This window comes from Eurosta solidaginis, chromosome 1 (assembly GCF_040869045.1).
Source record: "Eurosta solidaginis isolate ZX-2024a chromosome 1, ASM4086904v1, whole genome shotgun sequence".
Classification (NCBI taxonomy): Eukaryota; Metazoa; Arthropoda; class Insecta; order Diptera; family Tephritidae; genus Eurosta; species Eurosta solidaginis.
Genome location: NC_090319.1, coordinates 330,797,011 through 330,810,167, shown reverse-complemented (window position 1 = coordinate 330,810,167; position 13,157 = coordinate 330,797,011). Strand labels below are relative to the sequence as shown.

Genomic DNA, 13,157 nt, shown 5'->3' with positions numbered 1-13,157 from the left:
AAACTGATATATTAATGATTTTTATACAATTTAGAAGCATTCGCATGATAACGCTTATTAAGTTATTGTAATTGGTTAACCCTCTTATTCATAAAATTTACAAAACGTCGATTCCATAAAAATTTCCAGTTTACCTTAAAGGATATAAAATCACCTACTTCTAGATTTTGGGCCGCACAAATTTTTTGTAGAGATTGATAAAAAAATAGCACCGTTTTTCGAAGTTGGCGTCCAAAACACAGAATCCCAGAAAACACAGTTTCTAACGTTAGAGAAATATTGTAATTTTAAATTAGAATTCTAATTAGTTCTCTAATGCACGGTAGCCACACCATGTTTTCATTTGGGACCAAAATTCATCGAAAAAAAGGACCAAATCTCAGAAAAAATTTATTTATTTTATTTGATTGTGATACAAGCAATTCACAAAAGTGTCGTAGTCGTTGTTAAATATAAAATTTCAGGATGTTTCTATAGTTTCCTATACAAAATTTTTATAAACTTAGAGAATAGGAGACTTAATTCAAACTGCACAAACAAAAACACTACTTTTAGGTATTATATTTTCAAATTTCTAGGATAAGTCTATGCCTTCACTAACTATACGTTTTTTTTTTTTTGTAATTTAGTTTGGCTGGCAAAGCTCTTAGTTCCAGCATTATATTGTTAATTTGAAAAAAATAAGATGTATAGCGCAGTTAGGTTAGTAAGAAAAGGCTCAAAAATTTGCGTTTTGGTGTAGCCGAACTATAAGCAAACTCAGTAAATCATAAATGATGCTTACTTTTTCCGCTGAACGTTGAAATTTCATACCAAAGCCTAGATTTAGAAAGTGTGATTTTTGAAAAACTTCCATTTAACCCCAGGCTTCAGATTAAAAAACCAAACGTCTTAAAAATTTCAACTGTGCAATAACGGAACATGATTACATTTAAGTAGGTACTAGAAATTAGCTAACAGCGTTGTTATTATAGTTTATGGCGCTCTGTACCTACGAGAATAAAACACAAAACACTTCTTTCGAAATCAAATCTTTTTACATTTGCTTTAAAATCTGAATATAAAAGTAAATTTGTTCAATCGAGTTTCGTTATTTATTTATAAAATGTCATTCATGAAATGTCATTGGTCTGCTACATTTTATTGACTGAGCAATTTTTGTGGTAAGATTTCCATATACATAAATAAATTGAAAATTATATGTGGGTTAATGAAAGTGTGCCAAATGTTGTGGTCAGAGTTGTGAATTTTAACCTTAGTGAAAAGGAAGAAAAGTACCAAAATCGTGGCTACTGAATGTGAATTTTAACCTCAGTGAAAAAGGAAGAAAAGTACCAAAATCATGGGTACTGGACCTAGAAAAGTCCAACATTTAAAAAAAGGGACCAGCGGACCAAATGGGGTTGGAATTGATAATTTTTGGTCCAAACGGACCAAAAGTGGCAACCGTGCACTAATGCATTTCGAATAGAAAACTAGGTTAGAATTCGACTGTGAAACGATTCGAATAACACTAGATATGCGATGTTATGATTATTGTCACAGTTATCAATTATTTGTACGACATGATCACTCATCCTTAGTGTTATACATATAAAATAAAAATAATGAAAAGTTGTGTGGAAATATTTTAAGTTGGGAAATAAGTTTTTTCTATTTATAATAGTAAATGCTCGTAAGTGAAAATGAATCAAAAAAAAGTTAAAAAAGGAAAGTGAGCAGATTATTGAAGTGCTGTTTGACTGGCATGAAGAAAACGTTTCCTCATCCGTACCTCAAACCAACGCTGAGCTCAATTTTTAAGTACGGTTTTAATTTATTATAATAGAAAAAGCCTTTGAAATATGTTCATTCTTAATACTGTGACGAATATTAGCAACACTAAGGCATACTATCATCTCTAAGCCGATACTAAGCAGTCACCTGTATCTACATAAACAAATAAACCATTATGTCTACACATATGCACATACAAGCAGCGGAGAAGCAGCGGAGAGATACGCACAAACACATGCATATATCTCAGATACTCACAAAAGTATGGAATCATTGGTGGAAGTATTACTCACATATACACGCGCGTATTGCTATGCGAGAAGCTATAAACGTGCATCTGTAGTTTATAGCTGGTAACTAAGTAGTAAATTCTAGAAGAAACGCCTAGAAGTATGCGAACGAGGAAACCGAAGAGTATAAAAGCAGCACAAGCTGAGGCATGAGCAATCAGTTTGATTTAAGCACGCTATTGGTTGTGAAGTTACGTGTTATTGTGAAGTACTATCAAGTAGTCTGATAAAGACCATTTTTGCTTTATTGAATAGTGGAGTTATTTATTCAACAGTTTAGCGATCCCAACGTTAGCAAAAGATTTGGAATAAGCGGAATTTCCCTAAATCTTTACAATACATAAAATTATATTCAAATAAACGTATTTGATATAATGAAACAATGAAAATTTCGCTGATTTTAAATAATTGAACTTAATTGCGCATCACTTCAAAATTCTCATTAGAAACTCATTAGAAATTGATGTTAGTCCTAGTGAGATAACGTACGTCTGTGAGACGTACGTCGTTTTAATTTTGCTCTCAGTCTCCCACAATCGTAAAGAGAGAACATTCTCATTCTCAACTTTCTCAGCTACCATTACCAGATTGTCAGTGGGGGGGGTGTTTGTCAGCAGTAATTTTTTGTTTGCTGAAATATATACGATTGTTTTTTAAAAATACGTCTAAGAGACGCATCGTTATCTTTTACTTGACTACGTGACATTAATAATTTTATATGAAATTTTTGCCGAAAATGGTAATTTTAGCTAATATTTTTTTAAGTATAGTTTAAAACAGTTAATTCACTCAATTGACGTATAAAAACATGTATTCTATTTTAATTTTTTTTTGCTATAAACTGAGGTCCTTCGAGAAAAATTGATTTTAATTTTTAATATATTAAAAAAACAATATTTTTCTTTAAAAAAAATTTAAAACAAGTGAAGATATATCAAATAAATGATTAAAAAAAATGTAAGTGTTTTTTATATCTTTAGGGTCCTTAAACTTGAACACGTCTCTCAGATGTACGTTATCTTTCTAGGGTAAAAAATAACGTTATCTCTTCTCGATATCGAGAATGAAGTCCCCTTTTTGTCGAGAATGCTATAATTCGCGACAGTTACGTCCTCTAACCTCCTACCTGCAATACATTAGAATTCGATACGTCTTCTAATTCTTTTCTAACCTAAATGTTTGTTGGGATTAGCTTTCGAAGTTTGAACGCGGCTCGGCTGCTTCAACAGCAATAAACACACGAGATTTATTTTGTTGATGCATTTTATTTTCAACGTTAACGATTGAATTTCGTTAATTTAGTTCTTAAACGAAAGGAACGAAATAGATTTGAATAGTTTGTCAAGCATCTCTGGTCAAAGGGTAGACTTCAAGAAAAAGAAAAAAAAATTCCCACACTCTGTGTTGCGACAAATGTATTCACCCCAGCGGGTTAGGGGATCAGAATATACCCGCGGTAGGTATGCCTGTCGTAAGAGGCGACTAAAATACCAGATTCAAGGGGCTGTGTAGCGCAACCTTTCAGGTTGCCAGCGCAATATATAGCTTCTCCAAACCCAATTGTCAACCTCACCTATCCGCGGCGAATCCTGTTTCACTAACAGACGAGGCTCTGGCGACCCCAAGCTCCTCATGGAACTTGGAGGTAGGGAGGGAGGGAATGGCCTGAAGGTTTAATGTGGCCACATAAATCGTTCCCGAGATGGTCGGGCTGGCACCTTAATGGTGCTATGGTACCGGAGCGTACCGGATTTGTATCCGGCAAAGGACCATCACATCGATAACACTCCCCAAAGCCTTCGGGGAGCAACCTTATCGCTACAACAACAACAACAACAACAAATGTATTCCCCTGCATTTTGGTAAGCAAATTTGGAATCCGCTAGCAAAGTCAGCCTAGCTGTTTTCGGTTTTTCTATACAGTGAATTTTTCTGATTTTGTGGTTAGCGCAGAACAACGTCCCCGCGGGTGCGGATTTGAAATGCGTGGGAATGTATGTGTCGCATTACCAGATTCGCCTATTTTTTTTATATATGGCTGTGTGTTAAAAATTAAAAAAAGTTATAAACGCAATAAATAAAAAATATATAATGTAGGATAACTGCGAAAAACCGGGAAATTACTTATTTACTTATGGATCAAACGCTTGAAAAAAATTGGCTAGGTATAATCGGCTGCGAATTACAGTGTTTTAAGAGCTTATAAACCAGATGTTTCTTATGAATGAGGATGTTAAACAATGTACATATCGCACACTAAATCAAAAACAGTCACAACTCAAAATTTTTCAAAACCGTTTTTTTCCGATAATTCAGTTGGCAGAACACATATCTGACGACTGCAAAAAATTTTTGCCAATCCCACTGGAAAAATACCGCTATGCCTGTTTTTATGTTACTTGCGTCGCTTGAACAGAGCATTTTTTTTTTTTGCTCTTAAACAGTATTATTGTGACTTGTGACGCTTTTTTTTTTGAAAAAAAAAAGTGAAAAAAATTTTGGTTTCATTCAGAAGTGCGATTTTTTAATAGAAAGGGTGAGTATTTTGACAATTGGTATTTTTTATTTAATTTCATTCAAAAATTTATTTAGTTTTTAAATTGCTTTCGAAAATGTCATGCCCAAATATTGAACATTATTCCAATACTATAAAAATGTCAAATGCAGGAGGATGGAAGAATATTCAACAGAAAATGGTGAGGAAATATTTAATAGCCCAAATATTGCTCATTATTAAAAAATAAAAAAAAAATAAATTATTAAAGCGCTGTGAAAATATTTAACCCAGATACAGATGCTCGAATAGTCCTATGTCTGACAGCAAAGATGACTTGCGCTCTCACGAGGGATTTATCTCAAATTTGAGCTGGCAACAATAAATCTCTCGCGCCAGCTGAAGCGGGTGCCAGAACAAAAAATGTGCCAGCTAAAACGAAAAACGGGCCAAAAATTTCGGTTTGTCCTACAACTGTAGAATAGCGTTCAAAAATTATGGGAAAAAGGATAAAAAATACTTTTTTTAGTGTAAATATTATTAGTTCGAAGGCGGAGGGTAAATATTATTTCCCATTCAAAAGTTATCACTAAAAACAAGTTTTATAAATATGAAGTCCCGATGCAACCAGTCCATTTTGATCACAGAACCTGGAACGTCAGACATGTAGGATAAGCCCTATCCATTAAATGATGTTAACTATTATATCATAGATCCGATTTACTGAAATTTCAAATGAATATATGGTTTTCACTGTGAGTTAAATGCGTTACAATATTTGACTAATTAATTTAATCAAAATTTAAATTTTACTTAGATTTGTCTATATTTAACTCCAACTAGTCGTATTATTGTAAAATAAGTTTAAAGAAATTAATATTTTTCGACTATCATTTTATTAAATGAGTGAAACTATAAAATCACCGAAATGTATGTCAAAAGTCCCCATATTCAGATCTCTTCATTTTTGTTTGGAGTGGCATCATTGACAAAAATGTGCATTTTGACAGCGCTCTCTCGAAACAAAGAGTGGCAAATCCACTAAAATATATAGAAGGCGTTTTTATAAATACATCTGACATAAAAAAACTAACGACTACCTTGAGAAAACATCGACTAAGTATGCGTTCTGACGTCTATTATTAATATATACTCTTTGGTCTGACAGCAGCTCAATTATATATGTCCATTTTGAGTTTTGTCCTTCCGAAACAAATACAAGTAGCTCATCTGAAGAATATTTAAAGAGTCACAATTTGACATAATACACACCAGTTCACGTAGAAATATCAACTAAAGGGTCACAAGTCTAAATTACCTTTTATTGTATAAATAACGGCACAGAACTAAGATATCTTAAGCTAAATCATTTTCTAAGATGATTACCTTTACTGGGGCACTCAATTTGAATATTAAATCGCAAAAATGTTTGTAAAAACAGTTTTTTGCCTCTCCTGAACATTTAAGAGATTTTGAGTTGTGACTGTTTTTGATTTAGTGTGCGATATGTATACATATCAATCCTTACTGACATATAACATTTGACTTTATTAATTTTTTTTGGTTAAATTTTAATAACAAATAATTTTGCAAATTTTCAATGAAAGCCTAATAATACATAGTTACATATATGCGTATTCGAAATAAAACTGGAGAGGAAAAAACTTATATTTATATGTATATTTACTTATGTATATGGACACATGTTTTTAAATTATTTTTCTCATGTACGTAAATATATTATATAGCAGTTGTTGGAACACAAAACATAAAAAAAAGTTAAGTGTGAGATTTATTACGAAAAAAAAGTGTGCTTAATTAAAATATTACAACAAAACTAATAAAACCACGTACATGCGTACATAGATACATATAAACACTTCATAATACATAGAAAAAGATACAGTATTTAAAGATCACAATTTTTAATTTTCAAATCTTCTGAAATATTAATTCTACTTTTACTAACAATTTTTCATTTTATCACTTATTTAAAAACTACATTGATAAATATTTTTACAACAAACGAAAATGACCGAAATGCTCTTTTCCTTCGCCTTTATGCACTTCTACAAGCAAAATGCAGTTGTTTATGAGGCAAGAGTTTTACTGAATCAATAGTGTAGCTATTTTTATATGTATATGTAGTAGCACGTCTCGACAATAAGACTATAGTACATAGTATGTATGATATTCGAAAGCAATGTTTGTTTGAGGTAATTATGAAAAAATGCACATATATACATATATGTATATATACAAATTACATATATGTACATGCAGATGCAAAAAGGTGGAAAAAAAACCCGCTCAATATAATAATTTAAAGGCGATTTGTACGTTGGACTTGCAACAACAAACAACTCGTTAAAATATTAGATATAACAAAATATGCTTTTGACTTAACGCAGCGCAACAAATAGTCAGTGTTAGTAAATAATTGAATTGTAATTAAACATTTTTTTTTGTTTAGCGTGTTTGGCTCTTTGGGAGTTTTTTATATGTATTTTTTTTTTTATTATTTATTTTATGAAATTTTTTTGGGTAGCTTTTAAAACTTAAATTTTTTGAACACCTCTCTTTTAACCATATTTATTTATTTATATTTAAATCAAGCGCATGCACTCAACAAAACCGTGTAAATATTACACGTATTTCAAGTGCGCATGCGCTTTGACGTCTTGGTGTTCCGTTTTGACTTTTTTTCGTTTATTTTGTTATGCTTAATTATTTTTTTTTAGATAGACTTCAGTAAGAATATTAGAATTTTCTTGTTTTTTTTTGTTTTGTTTTTATGTTTTAATATGATGAATTATCGTATGTTCTATTTGTATGCAGTTAGAAGAGTTTGGCCAAGTCTTGTTATACAATTTCATAATATAACCCGTAATCGGAGTATTATTGTTGATGCGTTACTACGTTGTTGTTTTCACAAAATGATCGTCGAGTGTTGCATTATATTCCATTTGCGGGGTATCATGCTTAAATGTACGTGTGCTTCCTGCTAAGGAATGCATGTGTGTTGTATGTGATTAATCAACATTTACGAAGTACCCAGTCCAATGATATGCTTTTGCGGTACAAATTCAGCGGCAAGTGGGTTAAGAATGGAATGCTCAACATTGCATTCGCTCACAGCGAGCGAGGATAATGCTGCATTTAATTCTTCGGTGCTAAATTTAAATGGGAGAGAGAGCAAAAAAGGTTAATTGTAATTAGGCTTGCGTCAATGATAAGAAATTTTATTGTATTTGTTAGAGTCCAGTTTTATGAGGGTGAAAATGAAATAACGCTGTACAACATTCGGATAGGTCCTGCAGGGCCGGATTAACAAGTAGGCAGAATAGGCTGTTGCGTTGGGCCCCCGATTTTAGGGGGCCCCGGAAAAATGAAAAAGACTTCTAAAATTTTCTTACACGCATAAAATTCTAGAGAGTGAAAGAAAAATATAATCAGAACTGAAAAAAATGTTTACTCAAATAAATAAAACTCAATTGACCACATTCAAAAGACGACGACCGACGAACTAGCCAAGGGTCCTAAAAAGGACATTTCCGACTTATTTGACAAATTGTGTTAGCGTGCAAAGAACAGAAGTTGAAGAAGTCTTCAACTCTATTTTGACAGCTATGCGTTCAGTGAGTAAAGGGCCCATTGCTGATACTTAGCATAGACTTGACTTGACTTGGTGTAAACTTGGCAAGTTAGCCACGATTATACTCCACTTAGCGCATACAATCTGGCATCATAATTAATAAATGTAAATTTGTATGACAAAATGTTAAAATGAAATGGAAACAAACAAATGACATCTCAAAATGTAAACGTCACTTAGAACTTACATAGAAAATCAAATTTCAACAGACTTCTAAGTCAAATTAAGTGTTGCTAAGTTTTGAGTAATCAGTAACATGCAATGTTCATTTAACAGAACTGTAAGTGATAGTTCTCATGTCAAGTCTCTGCTAAGTGTTTAGTTTCATTCCGTGAAAAGTTCAATGATTTCGAGAAAAAAACAAAACAATTATTACCTGGTTTAGGTTATACAGAAATGGTAAAACTTACTCGTCGTAGAAAAAACAACCTAATGACGGAAATGCTCCAGAATTCGAATTTTCGCTTCGCGATGATTTTAGGACAAAAGGTTTCCTCGAAATCATCGACAATCTTCACAGTGAAAACAAACGACGTGCGAAAGTGTATATGGAAGTTTCAGAGAGATTAGTATTTCTCATCAACTTTTCTCCAAGCGATGGAGACCTCCACGAAGCTATAAATAACTTAGTTCGTTTTTATTCTAGAGATTTGGAAGAATTTTTCATTGAAATGAAACAATTCCAAAGTTTGGTGAACTCCAGATACACTGATGCACAAAAACCACAGTCATTTGTATAAGATTCTAATGGAAGATCAATTAGCCGATGTATTTCCTAACACAGAAATAGCTCTTCGGTTTTTTTTAACATTACTGATCACAAATTGTTCTGCCGAACGATCCTTCTCGCCATTAAAAAGATTCAAAGCTGCTGAAAGAGTTACAACGCGACAAGAACGACTCGAGATGTTAGGTATACTTTGCATTATCGATATCGATGATATAATTGATGAATTTGCCGAAAACTAATGTAGAAAACGACATGTTTAAAATGTAGATAGTAATTTTTTTGATATTATTACATTGTGACAATAAAATCTTTATGAAGGATGTAAGTTTGTATTTTTTAATCGAAAAAAGAAGGGAACGAACGTGAAAAAAAGCCCCCAAACTGATGTTTCCCTAGGGCCCCGTTGAGGGTTAATGCGGCCCTGGGGTACTGAATCAAATTAATTTTTTTGAAAACATTGACCCATAAGCAAAAAAGTATTTTCCCGTTTTTCGAAGATAGCCTTTAAAACGTAGATATTTGTTTTCGAAGGTTGGAGCTATGTCACCTTAGGGCGATAGGGAATGCATGGGAATGCATGTGTTATATTCACAAGCCGGTTAAATTTTCTTTAAGTACCCCTACAATTGATTGCTTTTTTCGAAGATACGTGCTTTTCTCCTTTTAATACGTTACAAAAATTTGAAATAATTTAAAGACAGAAGAAAGGGGCATCCCACCACGTATACACGTTTACTTTTCATATAAGGCCGTCCAGAATTTTTGGCATTTGATATTGGAAACGTTGCAAAAGCAAATATAAGCTACGAATTTATTCATTTTAAATTCTTTTTTTCACATTTTGTTTTGTATTGACAGTTGCTGATTTGTTATTAAATGGCATTGTACATGATTCAATCAGAAGAGGTTTGCTCGGCTGGCAAATTTTTTGACAATTGCAGCCATTTTGCTCCCAAATCGAATTGACATCCGTTAACTGCGTCGTTTCTTTGCGATATTTCGAAAAATATTCGTAGTAGAAATAGGAAGCAATAAGTTTACAAATACCCGATAAGTACTGAATTGCATAATTCCTTGGAACAATTTTTTTAATTTTATGAGGAATTTATTAACTATGCCATGATCTATTGTGGCTGAACACAAGTAATTTTATTTAAATTGGGGACATCAAGAAATCGTGCACTTCCGTAAACCTATATGCATATACGAAACCTAAACCAATTCAAAGTTCATCGTTCAACGTCAAAAACTCGACTAACAAATCAATTCATGTAAAAATGTCATTAGTAAATAATGGAGGTGCCATAACGAGCATGTTAACTTATTCATTCCGTATGTTCGGAACATTTCGTCTCCATTTAAAAATTTGTGGAATCGTTTTATATTTGGAATATTATGTATATGTATAATTATTTGGAATATACGGACCCCGTGAGGTAGTATCAAACGAACGTGCTCTAAATTCCATGAACGGAAAAGAGCTTTCCCAAATTTCAGAATAAAAAGGTAAATACTCCCTGTGTGGCAGGACCGCACAAAAGCTTAACTCTTCTGTCAAAGTCAGACCGGAATATAAAGTTATAAGACAATAAGCCATTTTCTTTTATTTTTTTCTCAATTTATTGCGGCTGCTGAGTAAGAGTATCAGCCCATGTCGGCTGCCAGTCGAAATCGTCTTCTCGCAAAATTCTTTTCAAAAATTTCACATTTCAGGAATTGTCACAAAAACGCCCTATGTCAGAATTAGGTTGAAGAACGACGTTTTTCAAACATATTTGTAGACGACTGGTATATTGCATTATTTATAAATTTTAAAATGCTTGCTTAACTGGCTGCTCAAATTTAATCCATTGACTAGATTTTTGAAATGAATATTATATATATTTTCTGTAAACACATTTAAAGAAAGGCGGATTTGAAACACAAATGGGCTATTAATGGTACTTCAATTGAATAACTGCGAGCAAAAAACAAACCTTTCTTTTATTCTCTGGCCACTCGAAACACTCGTTCTCCCTGTCAGCTATTATTTGACAGGTAGGTATGGCAATGGAGGAATAGAGATTTTTCACTTGTGTGAATTCACAATGGTTGAAAATACAAACAAGTAGGGAAGGCTAAGGGAGGATGTAGGAAAATGAACCTAGGGTAACCCTGGAATGTGTTTGTATGACATGGGTATCAAATGAAAGGTGTTAATGAGTATTTTAAAAGGGAGTGTGCCTTAGTTCTATAGGTGGACGCCTTTTAGAGATATCGCCATAAAGGTGGACCAGGGGTGACCCTATAATGTGTTTGTACGATATGGGTATCAAATGAAAGATGTTAATCAGTATTTTAAGTAGTATATGTAGTAAGTAAGTAGTATATGTGAAGGCGTTTTCGAGATATCGACCAAAATGTGGACCAGGGTGATACAGAACATCATGTGTCGGGTATCGCTAGTTTATTTATATATGTAACACCATGGACAGTATTCCTGCCATGATTCCAAGGGCTTTTGATCTCGCCCTGCAGAACTTTTTCTTCTACCAACTACCATTGTCACACCCATTTTACAAAGTTTTTTCTAAAGTTATATTTTGCGTCAAAAAACCAATCCAATCACCATTTCTCATCCCTTTTTTGTATTTGGTGTAAAATTATGGCATTTTTTCATTGTTCGAAATGTTCGATATCGGAAAAGTGGGCGTGGTCATAGTCGGAATTCGCCCATTTTTAATACCAAGATAAAGTGAGTTCAGATAAGTACTAGAACTAAGTTTAGTAAAGATATATCGATTTTTGCTCAAGTTATCGTGTTAACGGCCTAGCGGAAGGACAGACGGTCGACTGTGTATGAAAACTGGGCGTGGCTTTAACTGATTTCGCCCATTTTCACAGAAAACAGTTATCGTCATAGAAGCTATGACCTTACATAATTTCACAAGGGTTGGTAAATTTTTGAAGGATGAAAAAGGGCGGAGCCACGCCCATTTTGAAATTTTCTTTTATTTTTGTATTTTGTGGCACCATATCATTACTGGCGTTGAATGTTGACATAATTTACTTATATACTGTAAAGATATAAAATGTTTGTTAAAATTTGACTTAAAAAATTTTTTTTTAATGTGGGCGTGTTCGTTATCCGATTTTGCTAATTTTTATTTAGCACACAAACAGTAATAGGAGTAACGTTCGTGCCAAATTTCATCATATCTTCAACGACTGCCACATTACAGCTTGCAAAACTTTTAAATTACCTTCTTTTAAAGTGGGCGTTGCCACGCCCATTGTCCAAAGTTTTGCGAATTTTATATTCTGCATCATAAGGTCAACCCACCTACCACTTTTCATCGCTTTATCCGTCTTTGGTAATGAATTATCGCACTTTTTCGGTTTTTCGAAATTTTCGATATCGAAAAAGTGGGCGTGGTTATAGCCCGATTTCGTTTGTTTGAAATAGCTATCTGAGATGAGTGCCCAGGAACCTACATACCAAATTTCATCAAGACACCTCAAAATTTACTCAAGTTATCGTGTTTACGGACAGACACGACGGACGGACGGACGGGACGGACATGCCTAAATGAGTTTCTTTTTTCGCCCAGATCATTTCGATATATAGAAGTCTATATCTATCTCCATTAGTTTATGCCGTTACAGGGCTTACGTGAGCTCTGCTCAGCTGAGTATAACAATGGTTTTTGATGTTGCCGCATAATTTGCTACTCTTTTGTGTAAAAATACTACACCATTTGCACAAAATCCTGAACTCCCTAAATAAAGTATATATTTGTTTGGATAAAACCAGTAACTTTGGAGGGTAGTTTCCAAAAATTTAGAAATTATTTTTTGCTTATTTTTCAATGTCTTCAAAAAATTGGTTAGGTCTAATTCCCAGATAAGTTTTGTGCGTGGTACGTTTCGGTAACAAGTACCATTAAGGTATAAGCCGGACCAATTTGGGCACGATTTAATATGACCACATTGATTCTGCTAGGTCATCCCGCTCCCATGAGGAGCTTGGGGTCACCAGAGCCTCACCTGTCAAAGAAGCAGGATTCGCCACGGGTAGGTGAGGTTAGTTAAAGTATTTGGGTAATCGCCTCTTACGACAGGCACACCTCCCACAGCGGGTTAGGGGGTCAGAATATACCCGCGGTAGGTATGCCTGTCGTAAGAGGCGACTAAAATACCAGATTCAAGGAGCTGTGTAGCGCAACCCTTCAG

At 33.7% G+C, this 13,157-nt stretch overlaps 1 protein-coding gene across 3 annotated transcripts in view; it reads right to left on the bottom strand.

Moving 5' to 3' along the window:
* Window positions 1-377: 377 nt before the first annotated feature.
* Window positions 378-13,157, bottom strand: part of Paip2 (polyA-binding protein interacting protein 2) — a 46,441-nt gene continuing 33,661 nt past the window's right edge. For all 3 annotated transcript variants that reach the window (XM_067762161.1, XM_067762162.1, XM_067762160.1), the window contains exon 4: window positions 378-7,733. In XM_067762161.1, the coding sequence (XP_067618262.1) occupies window positions 7,604-7,733 (130 nt within the window). In that variant the 3' untranslated portion in view covers window positions 378-7,603. The remainder of the gene's footprint in view (window positions 7,734-13,157) is intronic.